This window comes from Pogoniulus pusillus, chromosome 17 (genome assembly GCF_015220805.1).
Source record: "Pogoniulus pusillus isolate bPogPus1 chromosome 17, bPogPus1.pri, whole genome shotgun sequence".
Classification (NCBI taxonomy): Eukaryota; Metazoa; Chordata; class Aves; order Piciformes; family Lybiidae; genus Pogoniulus; species Pogoniulus pusillus.
Window position 1 is genome coordinate 22,649,044 of NC_087280.1, and position 19,347 is coordinate 22,668,390.

Sequence of the window (19,347 nt, forward strand, 5' to 3'; positions counted from 1 at the left end):
GGCGAAGCTGGTGAGAGGCCTGGAGCACAGCCCTGTGAGGGGAGGCTGAGGGAGCTGGGGGTATGCAGCCTGCAGCAGAGGAGGCTCAGGACAGACCTCATTGCTCTCTACAACTACCTGAAGGGAGGCTGTAGCCAGGTGGGATTGGGCTCTGCTGCCAGGCAGCCAGCAACAGAACAAGAGGACACAGTCTCAAGCTGTGCCAGGGCAGGTCTGGGCTGGCTGTTAGGAGGAAGTTGTTGGCAGAGAGAGTGATTGGCATGGGCTGCCCAGGAAGGTGGTGGAATTGCTATCCCTGGAGGTGTTGAAGTAAAGCCTTTGTGGGGCACTTAGTGCTGTGGTCTAGTTGATTGGCTAGGGCTGGATGCTAGGTTGGACTGGGTGATCATGGAGGTCTCTTCCAACCTGGTTGATTCTATGTCCTTGTGATATTCTCTCTGAAGGGCCTGATGTGTCTCCATAAATGTTTTAATCTGGTTTGTCACTTGGTATTGGCATCCTGAGATGCTTCTGGCAGACAGAGAAACCAAGGAATGTCATGCTTGTACCACTTGTTCACACATAGCTGGGCTGAGCTGAGGAGAGTTTTCTTACCATTTGCCTAGAGCACTTGATCAATGGAGCTTCTCCAGAGTGTAACGATCATCACATGAGAATAGTCCTTGACCAAGAGTGAAGTGTTTTTATTCTGCTGCTTAGAAGATTAGGGTTTTATCTGCAGTCCATGATTGCTTCATTGACATCAGTAAAGTCTGTGCACACTATCTAGTATGCCTGTGTGGTGCTGAGTTCTGTAAGCATCTGCTTTGTGCCTGAACACCAAGATTCATGTTACTGCTTAAAAAAACCCTCTCAGTTAATCATTCAAAGGGAAAAGCTTCTAGTGAAAGGACTAAAAGAACCACACCAGAATAAAGGATTTGAGAGGAAAAAGACTGAAATTGATGTCCCCATATTGGAAAGGCAGGATCTAATATTTGTCTTCTGTATATCAAGTAATTATCTCCCCTGTCAGCCTTCAAACCACCCAAGCATTTCACTGGAAAATCCTTGTCTAACCCTCTGCTCAACTTCTTTATTTGCTCCTTGTTTAACAAGTCTTTGGATATTATTCAGCTGAAGCTCCAGGTGGATTCTGTGCCCTCCTAGGAATTCCAGCTATGACTCTACCAGCATGTGTTTAGTTTGAGGAAGAGGAGGCAGAGGAGAGGCCTCATTGGTGTCTACAAATACCTAAAGGGGATGTTGTAGAGAGACTGCTGCTGGGCTCTGCTCATAGGGAATTGGAGACAGACCAAGGGGAAATGGCCTCGAGCTGAGACTGGGGAGGATTAGGTTGGACATGAGGAAAAAGTTTTTTTCATGGAGAGAGTGGTCAGGGACTGGAATGAGCTGCCCAGGGAGGTGGTGGAGTCACCCAGCCTGGATGTGTTTGGAGTGGTGCTTAAGCATGTGGTTTAAGGTGACTCTTGTAGAGGAGGGTTCTAGGTTGGACTTGGTGCTCCTGAGGGGCTTTGCCAGCCTGCATGTTTCTGTGATTTCATCCAGGGCTAACCTGGCAGGCAGTGGTGTGACAGGGAGAATAAGAGATCCTTCCATAAGCAGTTTGCTTGGCATGGTGAATGCCCCCGAGGGGCTTTTCCAACCTGGATATTTCTGTGATGCTGTGTCTTGTGCACTGGGGAGTGAAGCAGGCTCTGAGTGACTAAACTACAGTGGTGGCCTCTGGAGTAAACTCTTCCCGAAGCTGCACCTCGCTGGTCTGTGCTGTGCAGCCATGAGATGCCTGTCTGCACACATTGCCGTAGTGGCTGCGGCTTGGGTGAACTGCTGGGTTTGGAAGCTGAAACCCCTCTGCGAGCCGTGGTGGACCTGCTCCACCTGTCCTTCATGCCGGCTGTATCTTCCGTTTGTTGTCAGCGCTCATTAAGACCGAGGGCATCTCCCTTGCTCTCTCTGCCTTCTCCGTGTCTCTGGTTTCACTGGAACGGAGTCAAAGGGACAAGAGTCCACGCAGGGTCTGGAACGGATCAGCAGGTCAGCTGGGAATGCCTGTCAGTTAGTCAGTGTGCTCCCTCCCTTCTCCCTGGCTTTCTTTGAGGTTTGTAGCTCTTTTGCTTTCTTGTTGCTATTGCCACCCTCCCCTCGCTCCCCCTGCCACACACCAAGCACCCAGACCTTTCCTGAGCACTTTACTTAATCCTCAGGATTCTTTATATAGGAATTAATCTTCTCGGCACAGTGGGAGCGCTTGCAGGGAGGGGGTGCATTTATCTCTCCTGCTGAGGTCTAGAGTTGCATTGCTGTGATTATTGGTGGGAGCAGCGTGCATGTGTCTGGGGATCTCTGTTTAGCTTCTTCGTTTCTCAAACGGCACAGGGACAGCAGCAGCAAGGCAAGTTGGCAGCTTTGCTTTCTAGCTGCATTGTGTCTGCTGCTAGAAAGAGGGAGTGTCAGTGGGGAGCAGCATGGCAGAACAAGAAGCCAGTGGCTTGCAAGTCCTCCTCTCCACCCTCCAGGTAAGAACGGCTTGAACTAATGAGAGAGGCGCTTGGGCTTGTTTTCCTCTTTAACTCACCAGCAGCGACTTGTTGGGCTGCGGCTGCTCGTCCGAGCTCCCTGCTGGCTTGTCTCTGAAAAGCATCAGCGCGCAGGAGCCCTGACCTGCACCTCCCGCCCTAAAAAAGCCTTTATGAAACGAAGTTTCACCGTTCGGAGACAGACGCTGGCAATCGCTGCTATGCATCAATCACCGAGGCCGCTCTGAGGGCAGTCTGGGCTTCCAAGAAGCCGCTGGGTTCAGCGGGGGAGGTGCGGATCGGCCGCTTTGCGATGAATGGGACCCGACAGCGCTGTCAGTCTGCGAGCTCGGCGAGCCCCAGCCGCGTACGCCGCTGCTCCCGGCGCTCCGCGGCACGACTAAACACATCTGCCTGCAAGCAGCCGCTTCCTCCCTGCCAAACTGCCTTCACCAGGGCCCTGAAGCACTCACGGGGAAGTGGCAGTAACTCTTTAGGCTGAGACCAGTGAGGTGCTGCGGTTGGGTGTGCTCAGTAGATGCTCCCGAGGAACTCGGGGAAGGCAAATTTCCTGGTTTGGGATCATACTTGTTGAACAAGCTTGATCACGGGACAGAAAGAGGTGTATTTCCCTCTGCTCGTGTTGATACTTTCCATTCTGTTTTCCCCCAGCATGGGTGTACTCTTCCTAGTCTTGCTGGAGAAGGTGTCTAAGCTGAGGCTTTGAGCACCTCATGCAATGGGGTTTGCCTCTTGAGAAGGACCCCGTGCTTCCATGAGCCATCGTTTTGTCATCATGGATAGGTGGGAACTGCTTTCCCAAGATAAGGAGCAGCTTTTAGCTAGGGTGCCATGTTTAGTTGTCTGTACTTCTCAGGTGCCTTCAGCCCCTATGTGCAACTGTGCTGATGTGAGTCAGAGCCCCATGGAGATGGGAGTTTGCCATCTGAGGCAGCAGCAGCCTCTGACTGCTACCTGTGTTAAAGCCCCACACGTTCAAGAAGCAGAAAATGAGGGATGTGTGAAACACCTGAATCAGCCCAAGAATTCATGTCTCCCACCCCTGCATCTCGGAAGGATTCTTACATCTGCAAGTGTGTGGAGAAGGTTATAAAGCCCCATGATACACAATTAACTTCAAAGTAATAGTTTTGCAGCTGAGCAGCCTTGACATTTTAACACCAGTTTAGGTAACTCTCAAAAGCTTTTTCTTCTGTCGTTCTCAAACCCTGGTTTGCCCTCTGGCACCCTGTTGTAGTGAGTTCTGCAGGTAAACTGGCACCCAAAAGGAAATTATTAGTAGTTTTATTAGTAGGCTTTTTTTTTAATCTAACTTGCTTGCAGCTTAATTTATGCATATTTTTTGTGAGGTCATGTTTTGATTGTATTCAAGTTCTAGCCTTCTTCCTATGCTTGTGGATAACTGAGAGCTGAGTGTACATCTCCTGGTTGTTAATGGTAGAGGGCATAAGAGAAAAAAAAGAAGAATCAACAGTCTTGGTACTCTCTGCAAAACTCAGGAACAGACCCAAACACAGCCCAGGATTAAATTGGAAGTTGTAGCTTGAGGTCACGCATGCAATTCACTGGCAAAGCTACATGGAGAGCTAGATTAGCAACAGTTAGGAACGTTGCAGGTGAAACAGATGGTGGTGTTGGTAAAGCTGCAAGGTAGCACAGCGTTCATCCCCAGTATTACAGAATCTAACCTTGGTTTCGAGACTTTTGTTTCCAAAAATTCTGTATTTCCTTAGAGAAGAGCAAAAGTCTTTCTTGAATATCATCAGCTAGGTGCAGAAGTTCGAGTGCTGGAGGTCAGCAGGTCTGTGGTTGATGACAATTACAATACTGCTGTGTTCTGATTTACCTCTTTCCCCCTGCCTTCGACTTTACCATTAAAATACTGTAACAAAAGTTAGGTGATTAAAAAAAATCCTTTAATTGGCACAGTTGGAAGGGTCTGGCCTGGGAAATAGTAACTTTTGTTGATTGCATTTGCTGATTAACATCTCTCCACACTGTTATTTCCTGCAACAGCTGTCCAAAGCATGGGTGCTTTGCTTCTGTGTCCTGCTGGATTGTCAGTGCTGATTTGTGTTCTTTTACTGGGCATGAAGAATGTCTGCAAGCTCTTGGTGTGTGCTTTCCATTTCTGTTAGCACATAATACTGCATTCGAAGTAGAAAGCTTTCAGGTGAGGAATGAGGGAACACTCAGCCACCAAGCCAGTGTTTATGAACATCAGAATGAAAACATCCTTTCTCCTTCAGTCACTCACCCAGGACTAAATTTCTGCCTCCCTTTCAAGCACAGGCACAGATTATTATTCTCAGAGCAATGTTTCCACCAAAGACAGGGTATGTCACCTTCAGCCAAGGCTGTGACCTACTCTGTCTCTTCCTGGTGTGGACTCTCACTCCTAGCCTCACAGTCTGGCTTTGGTAAGGATGGTGTGGCAAAACCAGAACGCTGTGCACTTTGTAAGTCAACTCCTGCTCTAGTCTGGGAAAGAAACACATTTGGTTTCTGAGCTCTTCAAAGCTGTTTCCAGTGTGATGGAGCATGATCCTCCACAGACAGCTCAACCCCAGAAAGTGCAGCGTGTTGCAGATGTTCTGGAAAGTGACAAGGTGGAAAACTGCCTTGGAAGTGCAGCTGCATTTTGTCATCAAAATGTCACTGCAGGGAAGAAGTGACATTTCAGATTTCTAGGTAGAAAGTGCTTCCTTGCTTACAAAGTGCAGCTTCAAAATGTGAATTTGGGGTTTAAGGAAAATCTTTCTCTCTGCCTCACAGGTTTTGTGTCAGCATGGCAGAGTCAAGCTCACAGGAGCTTGCTATAACTCCTCATTCTGCTTCTAACTCTGTTACCTTCCTTGCTCTCTTGGCTCTTCCCTGCTCATGTGTTCCTGCAGTTGTCACCTTCCACCTCTCTGGCTTTGATAGTGCTACCTCATTCTCTCCTGTCTCTTACTGTGTGACACAGATGTTCTCGCCTTGCATCCAGCTCTGCTCTCTTTCATCCACAGACACTGTGGTACTTAGACCAAGGCTGGGCTGGTTACTGCTCCTCAGCCTGCTCCCTGGCCACAGCATGGCAGAAATAAACACCCTCTGCATGCACATTTTTTTACCTGGTTGTAAAGCCTGACATTCCATTTCACAAGCAGGCTCCCTAATGCAACGTCCCAAAGAGGTTTGGGATTCTCTTCCCAGTAAGAGTGATTGGCATTGGAATGGGCTGCCTGGGGAGGTGGAGTCCCCATCCCTGGAGGTGTTTAAGAGGAGGGTGGATGAGGCACTTAGTGCAATGGGTTAGTTAATTAGAAGGGTTAGGTGATAGTTTGATCCTAGATGATCCTAGCTAGTTAATTAGAAGGGTTAGGTGGTAAGTTGGACTGGATGATCCTAGAGGTCTTTTCCAGCCTGGTTGATTCTGTTTCTTGTCTATTTTGATGCCAAGAGGAGGTATCTGGGCATTGGTTAAAAACATGTGTTTGTTGCTAAGAGGAACAACAGAAGACTGAAGCCAGGATCTTTCATTGTGTCCCATACTACTGAACCCCTTGAGACTTCCTATTCCTGATTGTCATGGCCCTGATCTCACTGCCAACTTCAAACCAATTAGCTAACCAAGAAGCATGTTGATTCTTCCCCTGCTTCCTCCCTGTTCTGTCCCTCACTTGCCTGGCCCAGATGTGAGTCCTGAGAACATCTCTCTGTTCCATGGCAGTGTACATTGTGTTGCCTGAGGAATCACAGATTTCCTGTTGGCTCTCAGCATGCTTTCCACATGCTTCCTGAAGCCATGGCCCCCCTCCACATAGTCTCCAAAGCTGGCAACCCCTGGAGCCGTTGGCAGATTTTTGGCTCAAGCTGTGTCCCACTATGTAGAACTCCACAGGTTCCCAAATGCTCTTTCCTAAGGTAAGAGGTGACAGTCTTAGGTACCGAGGAAGGATGTTGTTTGTGTGAAGGGATTCCTCTCTAATGGTGCCCAGCAGGGAACAGATACAGGATCCAGTGTTTGCTAACTTGAACCTCTGTGCTCTGTTGCACTGCTTCTTTCAAGCTGTTTTGCTGGCTGGCTGACAAGGCAGTTCTATTGTTATCCTAAAGACAAGTGGGAAGATATCACTGCTGCTCCAGTGACAGAATATAAACGTATTTTGCAAAACACACTCTTGTCTCCTCTGCATCCTGGTGCTTATTCTGTCAGCACAGCTGCCCAGGCTCCTGCCTTTGAGCAAAAGAGATGCAAAAATCCCAGGCAGTGCTCAGCAAGCAGAATGCCCTCTGCTTTGGGTTGGGGATCTAGGAGCTAAGGATCTAAATCTGTGGTTTGGGGAGGAAGCTTGGCAGGCAGGGCTTAGTGGAATTGCTTTAGAGGGAGCAAAAATCAATTCAAAACCAGATGGCCGTTTTTATGTGGTTCATTAACTGAGTTTATACTGAGCTGGTTGTATGTAGTGTGAGCAGTGGTGGACTTGCACAGCAAGTCACCTACTCCTTACAACAAATATTTCCAGCTTTGGAACAGCAGAAGTAGTGCAGTTAGGGCAGTGAAACACTCAGCTATGGGGATGGAGGGAAAACCCTTCATGGCAACACTGAGTGCTCCAGCAGCTCTTTTGTCTTTGCTTCCCAGGCCACTTTGGCTGTATGAGCCTGTTCGTTGCTTTAACTGTGGAAGGGAAGGATTAATTCTCTGCAAACAGGTCCCCCTGCAGCTTTCCAGGTCATTGCCTGTTCCTCCCATTTCGATTGGCATCTCCTGCCTGTCCGAGCAGAAGCTGAAGGCAACCTGGAGCTCTTCCGTTCAATCCTTTGCTCACCACCACGGGGCACTGCGAAACCAGGAAGGAGAAAGGAAGCTAACATCCATGCATTAGCCCCAAATCCCTGCCACCGAACAAACAATGAGGTTTGGTGCCCTTGTGAACCAGCACAGAGCACTAAAAGCCCTCGGAGGAAGCTGAGGCACATCTTGGATGCTGCCGAAATCCTTCCACTCTGCCGAAATCCTTCCACTGACTAAGCTGGGACCTGAATTTCGCCCTCTGTTCCTGGGCTGTCTGCAGCTGTTTCTCTGAGTGCACTGCTGGCTCCTCTGATAATGGCTCCAGTTGGGCTGTCCAGAATTTCCTGTGACTGCATTAATGAGAATTCAGGACCCCAGGGTGCAAAATGTACCCTGAGATTGATTGGAGCAGCAGCAGCTACAGCTGGACTGAGCAAAAAAGTGTGTGGCACTGGGACTCAGAAAAGCTTTCTCTGTTGAACAAGCCAAGTGGGCTCCAGTCTGTTTCTTGCCATCCCTTGTTCTTGCCTAGGGTAGCTTCTGCTTGGAGACAAACAAAGCTGTGTCAGGAATGTTCCTGGAGATCCTTTTATCCTTTCCTACTGATGTGGCAGGATAGGCACGTTGCTAAATCAGTCCAATGCACGTCTGGAGAAATGGATTATAGCACACTGCATTTGAGAGAATCATGTGTAAAATGGCTAATAATCCCACCATGCTTCACACCAGTGTTTGAGAAATCAGACAATAAACACTTGGGGGGGGGAGAGGGGAGCTAACAAAATTGAAGTTCTGGTGACAAGGTAGTAAAAAAAAAAGAAAAAAAAACAAATTAATGTTTTCAGTGCAGGTCTTGGATTCTGCACCATTAATAATGCACATGGTAAATGCTGAAGACAAAAACCTATATGGAGTGTTTGTCCTATATGGGCTGTTCATCCTGAGGCAGAGGGTTTGTGAAATAAATCAAGTTTGTCCTGAAATTTCCAAATTACTGCAGGGGGGGCAAATAGACTGTCAGGATTGGAAGGGACCACAAGGATCATCTAGTTGATCATCTAGTTCCAACTCCCCTGCCATGGGCAGGGACACCCTGCTCTAGATCAGACTGGCCTTAAACACCTCCCTGAGCAACCCATTCCAGGCTCTCACCACACTCATGCTGAGGAACTTCATGTAAACATGAGGATGATTTTTTCCCCTGTGAGGATGACAGTGCACTGGAACAGGCTGCCCAGGGTGGATTGTGGAGTCTTCCCCCTCTGGAGATATTCAGAACCTGCATGGATGTGTTCCTGTGTGATCTGTTCTAGGTGATCCTGCTTGGCTGGAGGAGTTAGACTGGATGAGCTTCGGAGGTCACTTCCAGCCCCTAACTTTCTGTGATTCTAAATGCTTTAAAACTGGTGATTCTTATCTGGTGAGGGCCTGACTTTGTCCTCATAGCCAGGCTGTGACTTGGATGATTTGGATGCAATCTAATGCACCATCCCATTCATTTGGGTGCAGCCTAACATCATCCCATGACAAACATCTTTCTGTTGTGTATTATTGGATGAGTGCTGCATTATAGACACTAAGGTACATGTTAAGCTATGCTGTGTAAGGAGATATATGGACTTAAAATATATATCTTAGTATAAAATACGTTCAAATGAACCTGCTTATATCTTTCTAAGTCCAGAATAATTCTTGGTGATTTTCCAGCTTCTACAGATGCTTTGTATGTCTGCAGATACATTTATACAGGACATCAGTATTTGTATGCCAGTGGAAAAATTTCTTCTTCTCCTTTTCTCAGGCTTCAGTAATTTCCCTCTGTGAAATATATGAGGAGATGTTTTCATACGGGCAGGTGCTTGCTTGAATAGATGCTGCTTGTGTTTCTTTGTGTAACATAATCTTGTTTTCAGTGCATTATGCTGCATTTTCTTGTGGTGCCTCAGATCTTTTCAACACATTTTTGTGCTTGATGCATGAGTCCAGACCTCTTGGCTTTATCTATAATGGGGGAAAAAAAAAGGTCTCTGATAGAAAATAATAGAAAATACATTCAAGGGCATCTTTGAATTGAAGTTTGTTAATTACATTTAGCAGAAAGAGCAAAAAAAAATACATATGACTGAGGCTGTGACCAGCCTGATCTAGGGTAAGGTGTCCCTGCCCATGGCAGGGGAGTTGGAACTAGATGATCCTTGTGGTCCCTTCCAACCCTGACTGATTTTATGATTCTAAATGTGCTTGCTGATAATGGTTAACTTTAGAAGTGCCTAGTGATGCCAGCAGAGCTGTTACTGATGTCTGTTAGCAGGAAGAAAGCCATTTCTTAAATGTCCTAGGAATCTAAGACATGGGAAGGGATTTTGTGTCACTTGGCCTGGAATAGCAGGGTTGAAAACTGCCTCTGGGGTTGTTGCTATCATAGGGATGCTGCCTTTGTGTGTGATCGTTACTGTTTGTGCCAGCATAGGTGGCACAATGGGCATCATTACTGCTCTTGTGATGAAATCTGGAGAGGATTTATGCCTTTGGAAGCACAGGTATAAAAGCTTTTCCTTCCATGGAGCTGCAGGAGGAGTCAGTGGGACAAGCAGAAGCAAGGCAGTGTTGGTTAGTAGCTACTGATGGAAGGAGCCATGCTCCTGGGAGAGGTTCTGTGCACACTGAGGTTGGTGTTTGCACACCTGAGAACTTCAGGCTTTCACAGCTCTTTGGAAGTCCTAAATCCATAGCTGTACTGTGTGCCCACATATGTCACTGGGTTCTGTCAGACTCCAGCCTCGTGACTGTTCTTCTCATCAGACCAGGATAGAAAATAATTCCCTCTTGCCTTTGCCTGTTCTTTTAATAAGTACTTGTCTCACAGACAGTCTATTTGCACCTGTTTGCCTACAAGCCCCGATGGGCCATGGGGTAGAAGAGCTGATCCACCAGCCTGGGCCATGCTGCATGCCGAGCTTGCTGCTCATCTCCACAAGAATGGATGAGGAGCTGTGATTCTCAAGCGGAGCAGGCTGAGTTTGGTCCCCCAGGGCATTGTAAGGCCAGAACGTGGCTGGAAATACACGAGACATGCTCCTTGAAAGGGAGCCACAACCATCCAAGAGCTGTCTGCTTGCATTCCAGTGTGATCTGCTCTAAGTCACCCTGCTCTGGTAGGGGAGCTGGACCAGATGATCTTTCCAGGTGCCTTCCAGTCCTGACATTCTGTGATTCTATGATCTTCATGAGGATCAGAAACAGTACAAATTAAGCTTATGAGACAGCCTTGCTTTTCCCTAGTGACAAACTGCTTCAGGAGGTGAGGAGAGTTTGGGGGGGGGAAGCCATAAGGCTTGCTCTTATCCAACTGAATGTTTGCTCGTGTCCATACTGAACCCAGTATCTGAAGGGGACATACAGGAAGGCTGAGGAGGGACTATTTACAAGGTCTTATAATGACAGGACAAGGGGTAATGGGCTTAAACTGGCAGAGATAAGATTGAAACTGGATGTGAGGAAGAAGTTCTTCACAGTGAAGATAGTGAGACACTGGCACAGGTTGCCCAGAGAGGTTGTGGAGCACAGAATCACAGAATGTGATCCGGTTCCCAATTCCCTGCCATAGGCAGGGACACCTCCCACTAGAAAAGGTCTTTCAAGGCCTCATACACCCTGGTCCTGAACACCTCCAGGGAGGTTGTGGAGCACAGAAGCAAAGAATGTGATCTTCAATCACACCTGCTTCAAACCACTCTACTCCAGGTGGAAGGAGGCCTCTGAAAATAAGAGAAGCCTGCTCATTCTCTTCCACAGGCCAGTGGAGGCACATCTGTATGGAGGACATAGTGACTCTTTTGGTTCTCTTGTGTTGTTTCACCCTTATAAAGAAAGCAGAAATCAAGAAATTGTCATTGATTTCATAAGATGTCTTCCAAAGAGAGCAAAGATAACACAGCAGAGGTTCTTCTGCCCACAGGCACTACTGAGCTATAAAAATAAAAGAGGAGAGTTAATGTTTTAGATTGGCCATCGATGGATTGAATAACATCTACTTGACATGAAATTCCATGGCCAAAGCTAAGTTTCCTTTAGGGGGTTTAGAGAGCAAGGTTGGGTTGTGTGGTGGGTGTTTTTCCCTCTTTTTCATCTGTTCTCCTGGAAGAACACAGCCTTATTTTCAAAAGATGCTGTAGGCTGAGGTGGAATTAATGAGAGCAGCAAAACTTTCATGGTGATTCTTATTAGAAAGGGAGTAATTTTCTGACACACAAGTCCTGTGGGAGAAATAACTGCTCTATCAAAGAACTCTTGGCTTTCCCTCCCCACCCCTTCTCAACAAGGGATGCTTTGAAACTGCAGCAGGCGTTCTCTGACACTACAAAGATGGAAGTACCACAGCATTGTGTTTTACTGCAATCAACTTCTGTGAAGCCTTTTATGCCCATTAATTTTTGGTGTAATTTACAGGCAGAGGCTTCCCACCAGGGCCCAGTGAGGATTTGATTGTTGTAGTAAACAAGGCCAGACTCTTCTCCCCTGGGCCCATCTGCTCTTGCTGCTACCTATTCCCTTCCTTTGAAAAGCAAGAGTGATGGTGCATTAATGACTAGAGCAGGAGTTAGAATCATAGAATCAGCCAGGGTTGGAAGGGACCACAAGGATCAGACAGTTCCAACCCCCCCGCCATGGGCAGGGACACCTCACACTACATCAGCCTGGCCTTAAACACCTCCAGGGATGAGGCTTCCAACACCTCCCTGGACAACTCCTTCCAGGCTCTCACCACCCTCATGCTGAACAACTTCTTCCTAACATCCGGTCTGAATCTCCCCATTTCTAGCTTAGCTCCAGTCCCCTCAGTCCTATCACTACCTGACAGCCTAAAAAGTCCCTCCCCAGCTTTCTTGTAGATACTGAAAGGCTACAATAATGTCACTTCAGAGCCTTCTCTCCAGCCTTTACAGTCTGGGCTTTGTTTTGGGGCTGCTACAGATTCCATCAAAATCCTTTAATGTCTGTGTCTCCAGATTTCTGCATGTGCTCAGTTAATGGAGATAAAATTCATCTGCCAAGTTAGGGCAAAGGGAGCCTTAGTTCACATTGTTTCCCAAAACAAGGGGTGGAAAAACTTCATAGAATCATAGAATGTCAGAGGCTGGAAGGGACCTCAAAAGCTCATCCAGTCCAACCCCCCTGCCAGAGTAGGATTTCCTATACCAGATCACAGAGGAATACATCCAGGCAGGTTTTGAGTATCTCCAGAGAAGGAGACTCCACAACTCTGGGCAGCTTGTTGTGGGGTTCTGTCACCCTCATAGGGAAAACAAATCCTCCTCATGTTCAAATGAAACCTCCTCTGCTTCAGCTGAGCAGACAACACTCCTGCAGCCTGGCTGTGATCAGTGCAATGCCTGTTGTCCTCTGCCATCCTCTAGGTGTTTGGGATTTTTTTTTTTTTGTGGGATACCTGCTGAAAAGTGAAAGCAGCTGATTTACAGTGAAGATGAAGTTGGCTCTCCAACATCATCTCCAAGAGAGATGTGGAGGTGCTGGAGTGGGTTCAGAGGAGGGCAATGAATCTGGGGAAGAGCCTGGAGGATAAATCTGATGAGAAGCAAGTGAGAGAGCTGGGGATGGTTAGTGTGAGGAAGAGGAGGCAGACGGGAGACCTCATTGCTGTCTACAGCTACCTGAAGGGACATTGTGGAAAGGCTGCTGCTGGGCTCTGCTCACAGTTAGTTGGAGACAGAAGAAGGGGGAATGTCCTCAAGCTGAGACTGGGAAGGTTTAAATTGGACATTAGGAAGAAGTTCTCCATGGAGAGAGTGGTCAGGGAGTGCAATGAGCTGCCCAGGGAGGTGGTGGAGTCGGTGGTGGAGTCAGCCAGCCTGGATGTGTTTGAGGGTGGTTTGGCAGTGGTGCTGAGGGTTATGGTTTAAGGTGAATCTTGTAGAGTAGGGTTCAAGGTTGGCCTTGGTGCTCCTGAGGGGCTTTGCCAGCCTGCATAGTTCTGTGATTTCATCCAGGGCTAACCTGGCAGGCAGTGGTGTGACAGGGAGAGTAAGAGATCCTTCCATAAGCAGTTTGCTTGGCATGGTGAATGCCCACCTGTCTGCACTGCAAAGGAAGGGAGGAGGCAGAATAGTGCACCTGACCTTTCCCTGCCATTCAAATTCTGATCTGATGAGGTCAGAGGAACAAACTGAAGTGCCTCTTTCAACCTTCAGTTTTTCCAGGAATAAATCAGCACCATCCACATGGAGGCAGTCTCTGGAGAGGCCAGAGGAAAGCAGCACTACTGCCTCGATATATCTGGCCTCCTTTTGGGGAAAATCTCCCATGTCTGAGTGGTGTTTTGTCCCATGCTAAAGTTAGCCAAGTCATGGAGAGAGCTGGAGGTGACAAATGAGAAAGAAAATACGTTCCTGACTCTGGTTTTCTTTGACAGACTCTCTTCCAACAGGGCTAAGGGCATTTGATCTCCCCATAACAGACAGGGATTTCAAAGGACAGCTGGAAGCAGTGATGCACTGAAGTGACTTTCTCTCTGAGGGAAAAAAAAATACCATGTTTATTAGCAGGTTGTTTCAAAAGTGTCCACAGCAGCAGCTGTATCTCACTGCCTGCCAGCTCAGGAGGGTTTTGTCTGAAAGGTGATCATCTGAGTGGCTGGCTGGTCAAACAGATGGAAATCTTCCTAGCTGAGTCCCCCTGCTACATTATAGCAAACCCCTGTGATGCCAATAGGTTTGTTTGAGAAGATGCTTAAAAAAAAGGGACGTGATCTGTGAGGTCTCTTCTAACCTTGGTGATACTGTGATACTGTAATAGGCTAACTGGAGTTGAGCAAAGCCTTTGGCACAGTCTGCCACAACAAGATCCTGGCAAAGCTGGCAGCTTATGGCTTGGACAGATTCACTCTGATATGGGTCAAGAACTGGCTGGAGGGCTAGGTCCAGAGACTGGTGGTGAATGGTGCCACATCCAGTTGGCAGCTGGCACTAGTGGTGTGCCTCAGGGATCAGTTCTGGGCACAGTCCTATTTAATGTCTTTATTGATGATCTGTAACAGGGGATTGAATCCAGCATCAGTGAGTCTGCAGATGGCACCAAGCTAGGAGCAGGTGTGGATCTGTTGGAGGGTAGAAGAGCTCTGCAGAGGGCCCTGGCCAGGCTGGATGGGTGGGCAGAGGCCAATGGGATGAGAATTAACAAGGCCAAGTGCAGGGTTCTACACTTTGGTCAAAACAACCCCAAGCAGCACTACAGCCAGGTAGAGAGGGAGCTGGGGGTGCTGGTAGAGAGGGACCTGGGGTTGCTGGTAGAGAGTAGCTGAAGGTGAGGAAGCAGTGTGCCCAGGTGGGCAGCAGAGCCAATGGCATTTTGGGCTGGCTCAGAAACAGTGTGGCCAGCAGGACAAGGGAGATTCTTTTGCCCTGTGCTCAGCACTGCTCAGGCCACACCTTGAGTGCTGTGTCCAGTTGTAGCCTCCTCCATTCAAGAAGTGAGGCTGTAGCCAGATGGGGTTGGTCTCTTCTGCCAGGCAACCAGCAACAGAACAAGCGGACACAGTCTAAAGTTGTGCTGGGGGAAGGATAGGCTGGATGTTAGGAGGAAGTTGTTGGCAGAGAGAGTGATTGGCATTGGAATGGGCTGCCCAGGGAGGTGATGGAGTCGCTGTGGCTGGAGGTGTTGCAGCCAAGCCTGGCTGGGACACTTAGTGCCATGGTCTGGTTGATTGGCCAGGGCTGGGTGCTAGGTGGGACTGGCTGAGCTTGGAACTCTCTTCCAATCTTGTTGATTCTATGATAAGATTTTTGTTAGTTTCTATCCTCCTGCCCCATGCTGGCAATGGATGCAAGCATCAGAGGTAGCCTGACACAGAATGATCTCTAGTAGGTATTCAGTGCAAGCCTCGCATTTCTTTCAAAGGTGGCTCACTGTGACCCCAAGACTGCATTTGCTCAGACCTCAGTGAGATATGGATGGGTCTGTAGAGAGAGCAGAAGTCCCTTCCCGATGCTAGAACACATGGCTCCTGCCAAAGGGCCTCTCTTTTCCCAAGACATATGCCAGCACATTCTGAGCCTGTTCCCTGTGTCAGTGTCTTGGGAAGGATAGCTCTTGGAGTTTGTTCTGGTGAACACCACAGGAGATCTCAATGGAGTGAAGTTAAGCAGTCTATAGAGGGTGGCACATGAGGAGACATTGTGCTCCTTTCCTCTTGGGTTGGGATGTCTTGGGTTGATGCTGTCCCTCACACTCTTTTGGGCGCAGCAAGTGTCCACGTTTGCTTCTAAGGACAGGTAGAGGAGGAATGGGTTTAAACTGGCAGAGGGGAGATTGAAACAGAACGTTAGGAAGATGTTCTTTACAGTGAAGGTGGCGAGACACTGGCACAGGTTGCCAAGGGAGGTTGTGGAGCACAGAATGTGATCTTCAAAGTTCTTTGCAGTGAGCTACCATATTGACAAGTATTTGTCCTCCTATGACGACAGGATATGAGAGTTGGGGCTCTGCAGCCTGGAGAAGGCTTTGAGGAGACCTTGGAGTGGCCTTCCAGTATTAGAAGGGGACTAACAGGAGGGCTGGGACAGGACTACTGATAAGGTCTTGTAATGACAGGATGAGGAGGAATGGGTTTGAAGTGGCAGAGGGGAGATTGAAACTGGATGCGAGGAAGAAGTTGTTTGCAGTGAGGGTGGTGAGGCACTTGCACAGGTTGCCCAGAGAGGTGTTCAGGACCAGGTTGGATGAGGCCTTGAGTGACCTGTTCTAGTGGGAGGTGTCCCTGCCTATGGCCGGGGATTGGAACTGGATGAACTTTGAGGTCCTTTCCAATCTAAATCATTCTATGATTCTGTGTTGCAAAAATGCCACAGTCTGGTTGCTCAGAGAGAGGTAGCGGTAGGAGTGAGAGCTCCCATTCATCTCTCACTTTGCAGCATCCCTGATCTACGTTAGCCTGGATCTCACCTCAGGAGCCTCTGAGAGGACAGTGAGCTTGTGTTCTTAGATTTAGCTCCTGTCACATTTTCCTGGAGGAAAAAAGCTGCAGTGGGCTCACTTACTGAGTTAATAAAATGCCTTTTAGCTTGACTGACCAGCACTTAGTTTGCAAGTGCTTCTGAGCTTCTCAATTGAAATAACAAGGGCTGAATAAAGCCCCAAACATATCTCTCTTTAATATGATAGCATTGGCTTGCTGAGTGTCTTGCACAGGGTGTAGACTAAAGATAATAAAAAACTTTGTTACCTTCCAGGATGGAAAATTACATAGCCCTGTCATACCTTTTAAAAACTTGGCAGCGTTCTCCCAGCACTGAGGGCTTTGCTTTTAAGAGATTGCTGTTTAAATCTAGACAAATGGGTCTCAGCAATGCAGTTAAACAGATCTTCTGCTCTACATTAGGAGGAATAATACTTTGAATCATTAATAATCTCGAAACAGAGGTTGCTGTTCATTGTGGCTGCCGAGTTTTGTTTGCTGTTTGATTTTTCACTTAGACCGGATGGTAAAAGTAGGTTCATCATTTTCACTTTCAGGTTCTATCTCTCAAGAAAATAAGCTGTGACTAACAATAGTTATTAGGTTTTTTTTTTCCTCTACTACTCATACCTCAATCATCATTATTAAGTGTTGACTGATTAAGGGCATTTTCACTGCTCTTCTGGGAAGCATTTTTGGAGGTGGGATAGGCTGACACATAAGGACGCTTGGTCTGGCAGGAGAGAGGGATGGAGTTTTACTAAACTAGAATGTACCTCACAGTGATCCTTTGCCTCAGCCTGTCCAAGCAGAGGCTGAGGCATCTGGGGTTGTTTAGCCTAGAGAAGAGGAAGCTCAGGGTTGACCTCACTGCTGTCTACAACTACCTGAAGGGACATTGTAGCCAGGTGGGGAGGAAGTTCTTCACAGAGAGAGTGATTTCCCTTTGGAATGGGCTGCCCAGGGAGGCAGTTGAGGCACCATCCCTGGAGGTCTTCAAGAAAAGACTGGATGAGGCACTTAGTGCCATGGTCTGGTTGACTGGCTAGGGCTGGGGGATAGGTTGGACTGGGTGATCTTGGAGGTCTCTTCCAACTTGGTTGATTCTATGATTCTAAGTCAGTGTCACACTGATGTGTGGCAAATGAGAGTGTTAGCACTGGAATACAGAGAGAAGCTGAGAATACAGCACTATCCTAGACAAGTGCCAGGGCACTGCTCCAAGACCTGGGTACTTCCATGGCTTTAGCATCACAAAATTAACTAGGTTGGCAAAGACCTCTAAGATCATCCAGTCCAACCTATGACCTAACTCTTGTAATTAACTAACCCGTGACACTGAGTGCCTCATCAGGCCTCCTTTTAAACACCTCCAGGGTTGGTGACTCCACCACCTCTCCCTGGGCAGCCCATTCCAATGCCAATCACTCTCTGGCAACAACTTCCTCCTAACATCCAGCCTAGACCTGCCCTGGCACAGCTTGAGACTGTGTGCATTCTTCTGTTGCTGGGTGCCTGACAGAAGAGACCAACCCCACCTGGCTCCAACCTCCCTTCAGGTAGTTGTAGACAGCAATGAGGTCTGCCTTGGGCCTCCTCTTCTGTAGGCTGAACATGCTCAGATCCCTCAGCCTCTCCTGCTTGGGCTCATGCCTAGCCCAAGCAGGAATATCACAGGAAATGGCCTTCAGCTGTGCCAGGGGAGGCTTAGATGGGATATGAGGGAAAAAAATTAAGTGAAGGAGTGGTCAGACATTGGAACAGGCTACCTAGGGAAGAGATGGAGTCACCATCACTGAAGGTGATGTGGCACTGCACTCATGGAGGCAGTGGATAGAAGATTGGACTTGATGATCTTAGAGGTCTTTTCCAACCTTAATAATTCTATGATTCTATGTCAGTAGCACCTTCACACAGCTATTTCCAGTTTTCAAAACCTGTGGTTTTATTAGATAAGACCCAAGTAGATATGGAAACTTTCCAAGGATTCTTCCACACTTGTATAGGGCTGGGTGCTAGGTTGGACTGGATGATCTTGGAGGTCTCTTCTAATCTGATTGATTCCATGATTCTACTTTGAGAAATGCCATTGCTTGGGGAAAAAAAAACAAACCCACAACTTTGTTAATTCCTAAATGCTACTCTTTGAAAGTTGGAGTGTTCTCTGGATTGACACCCATAAAAATCTCACAGGCAAAGACAGAAGTGTGTTGGATGCTGCTGCTCCTCCATCATCAGTGGAAAAGAGAACTACAACAGATGGAAAACCCAGATCCTTCTCTATTAAGTTTGGGTGGCAGTTGTGTTAAGTAACTGTAACTGAGTGGCATTTGAATGAAGCATTAATATTTAAAAATAGTTCAGTAACACCTAAAGTAATATAAAACACAGGAATAAAGCCAAGAAACAGCAATAAACAGTAGGTGCTAACGTGCCTGTAGAGATCATTGTGCAAGAATGGTTAATGCCTTACAGAAATTTATGGAGGGGCTGTGAAAGACATATGCTAGTATGAATTCTGGCATTAAAATAGATTAAAAAGAGGGGAGGGAGGGAAAAGTGAACAATGTAACATTGAATCCAGGCAGAATCTCTCGGTGTCATGGGTGACTTATTGTGAAACAAGAGCTAAAAACCTGGGAGAATCTATCTGCAGAAGAAATTACAGCAAGAACATTAGAAATAGTCAGAGGAAAGTCTAAAAGCCTTTTGCAGAGCATCACGTGTTTGGATTTATCTCAAAGATTCCTCATTCTCTTAACACTTCCAATTTGACAGAAGCATTTTAAGGTTATATAATAATGTGTTTTACTACTGGTTCTGCATAATAAAGTAATTGCTCTATTAGAGATGCATTAGTGAGAGGAACAAGTGATACAAAGGAACTCTGTATTGGGAGGAACTTGTGTGCAAGGGCAATCTTTCCTTGGAGAATGCAGAACTTTGGCAGGGAAAAAGAGAGAGAAAAGAAAACAAAATATATGAAGAGGGAGAGAAGAAAGGAGAGAATAATAAAGAGAAAATAGATGAAAAGGGACAAAAGAAAGGAGAAAGAG

General features: G+C 47.3%; 1 protein-coding gene across 1 annotated transcript in view; it reads left to right on the plus strand.

The window, feature by feature from the left end:
* The first annotated feature begins 2,468 nt into the window (after nt 1-2,468).
* AGBL1 (AGBL carboxypeptidase 1) overlaps nt 2,469-19,347 on the plus strand; it is a 387,722-nt gene continuing 370,843 nt past the window's right edge. The window contains exons 1-2 of the mRNA XM_064157083.1: nt 2,469-2,519; nt 2,704-2,886. Of these exons, the coding sequence (XP_064013153.1) occupies nt 2,469-2,519; nt 2,704-2,886 (234 nt within the window). The remainder of the gene's footprint in view (nt 2,520-2,703; nt 2,887-19,347) is intronic.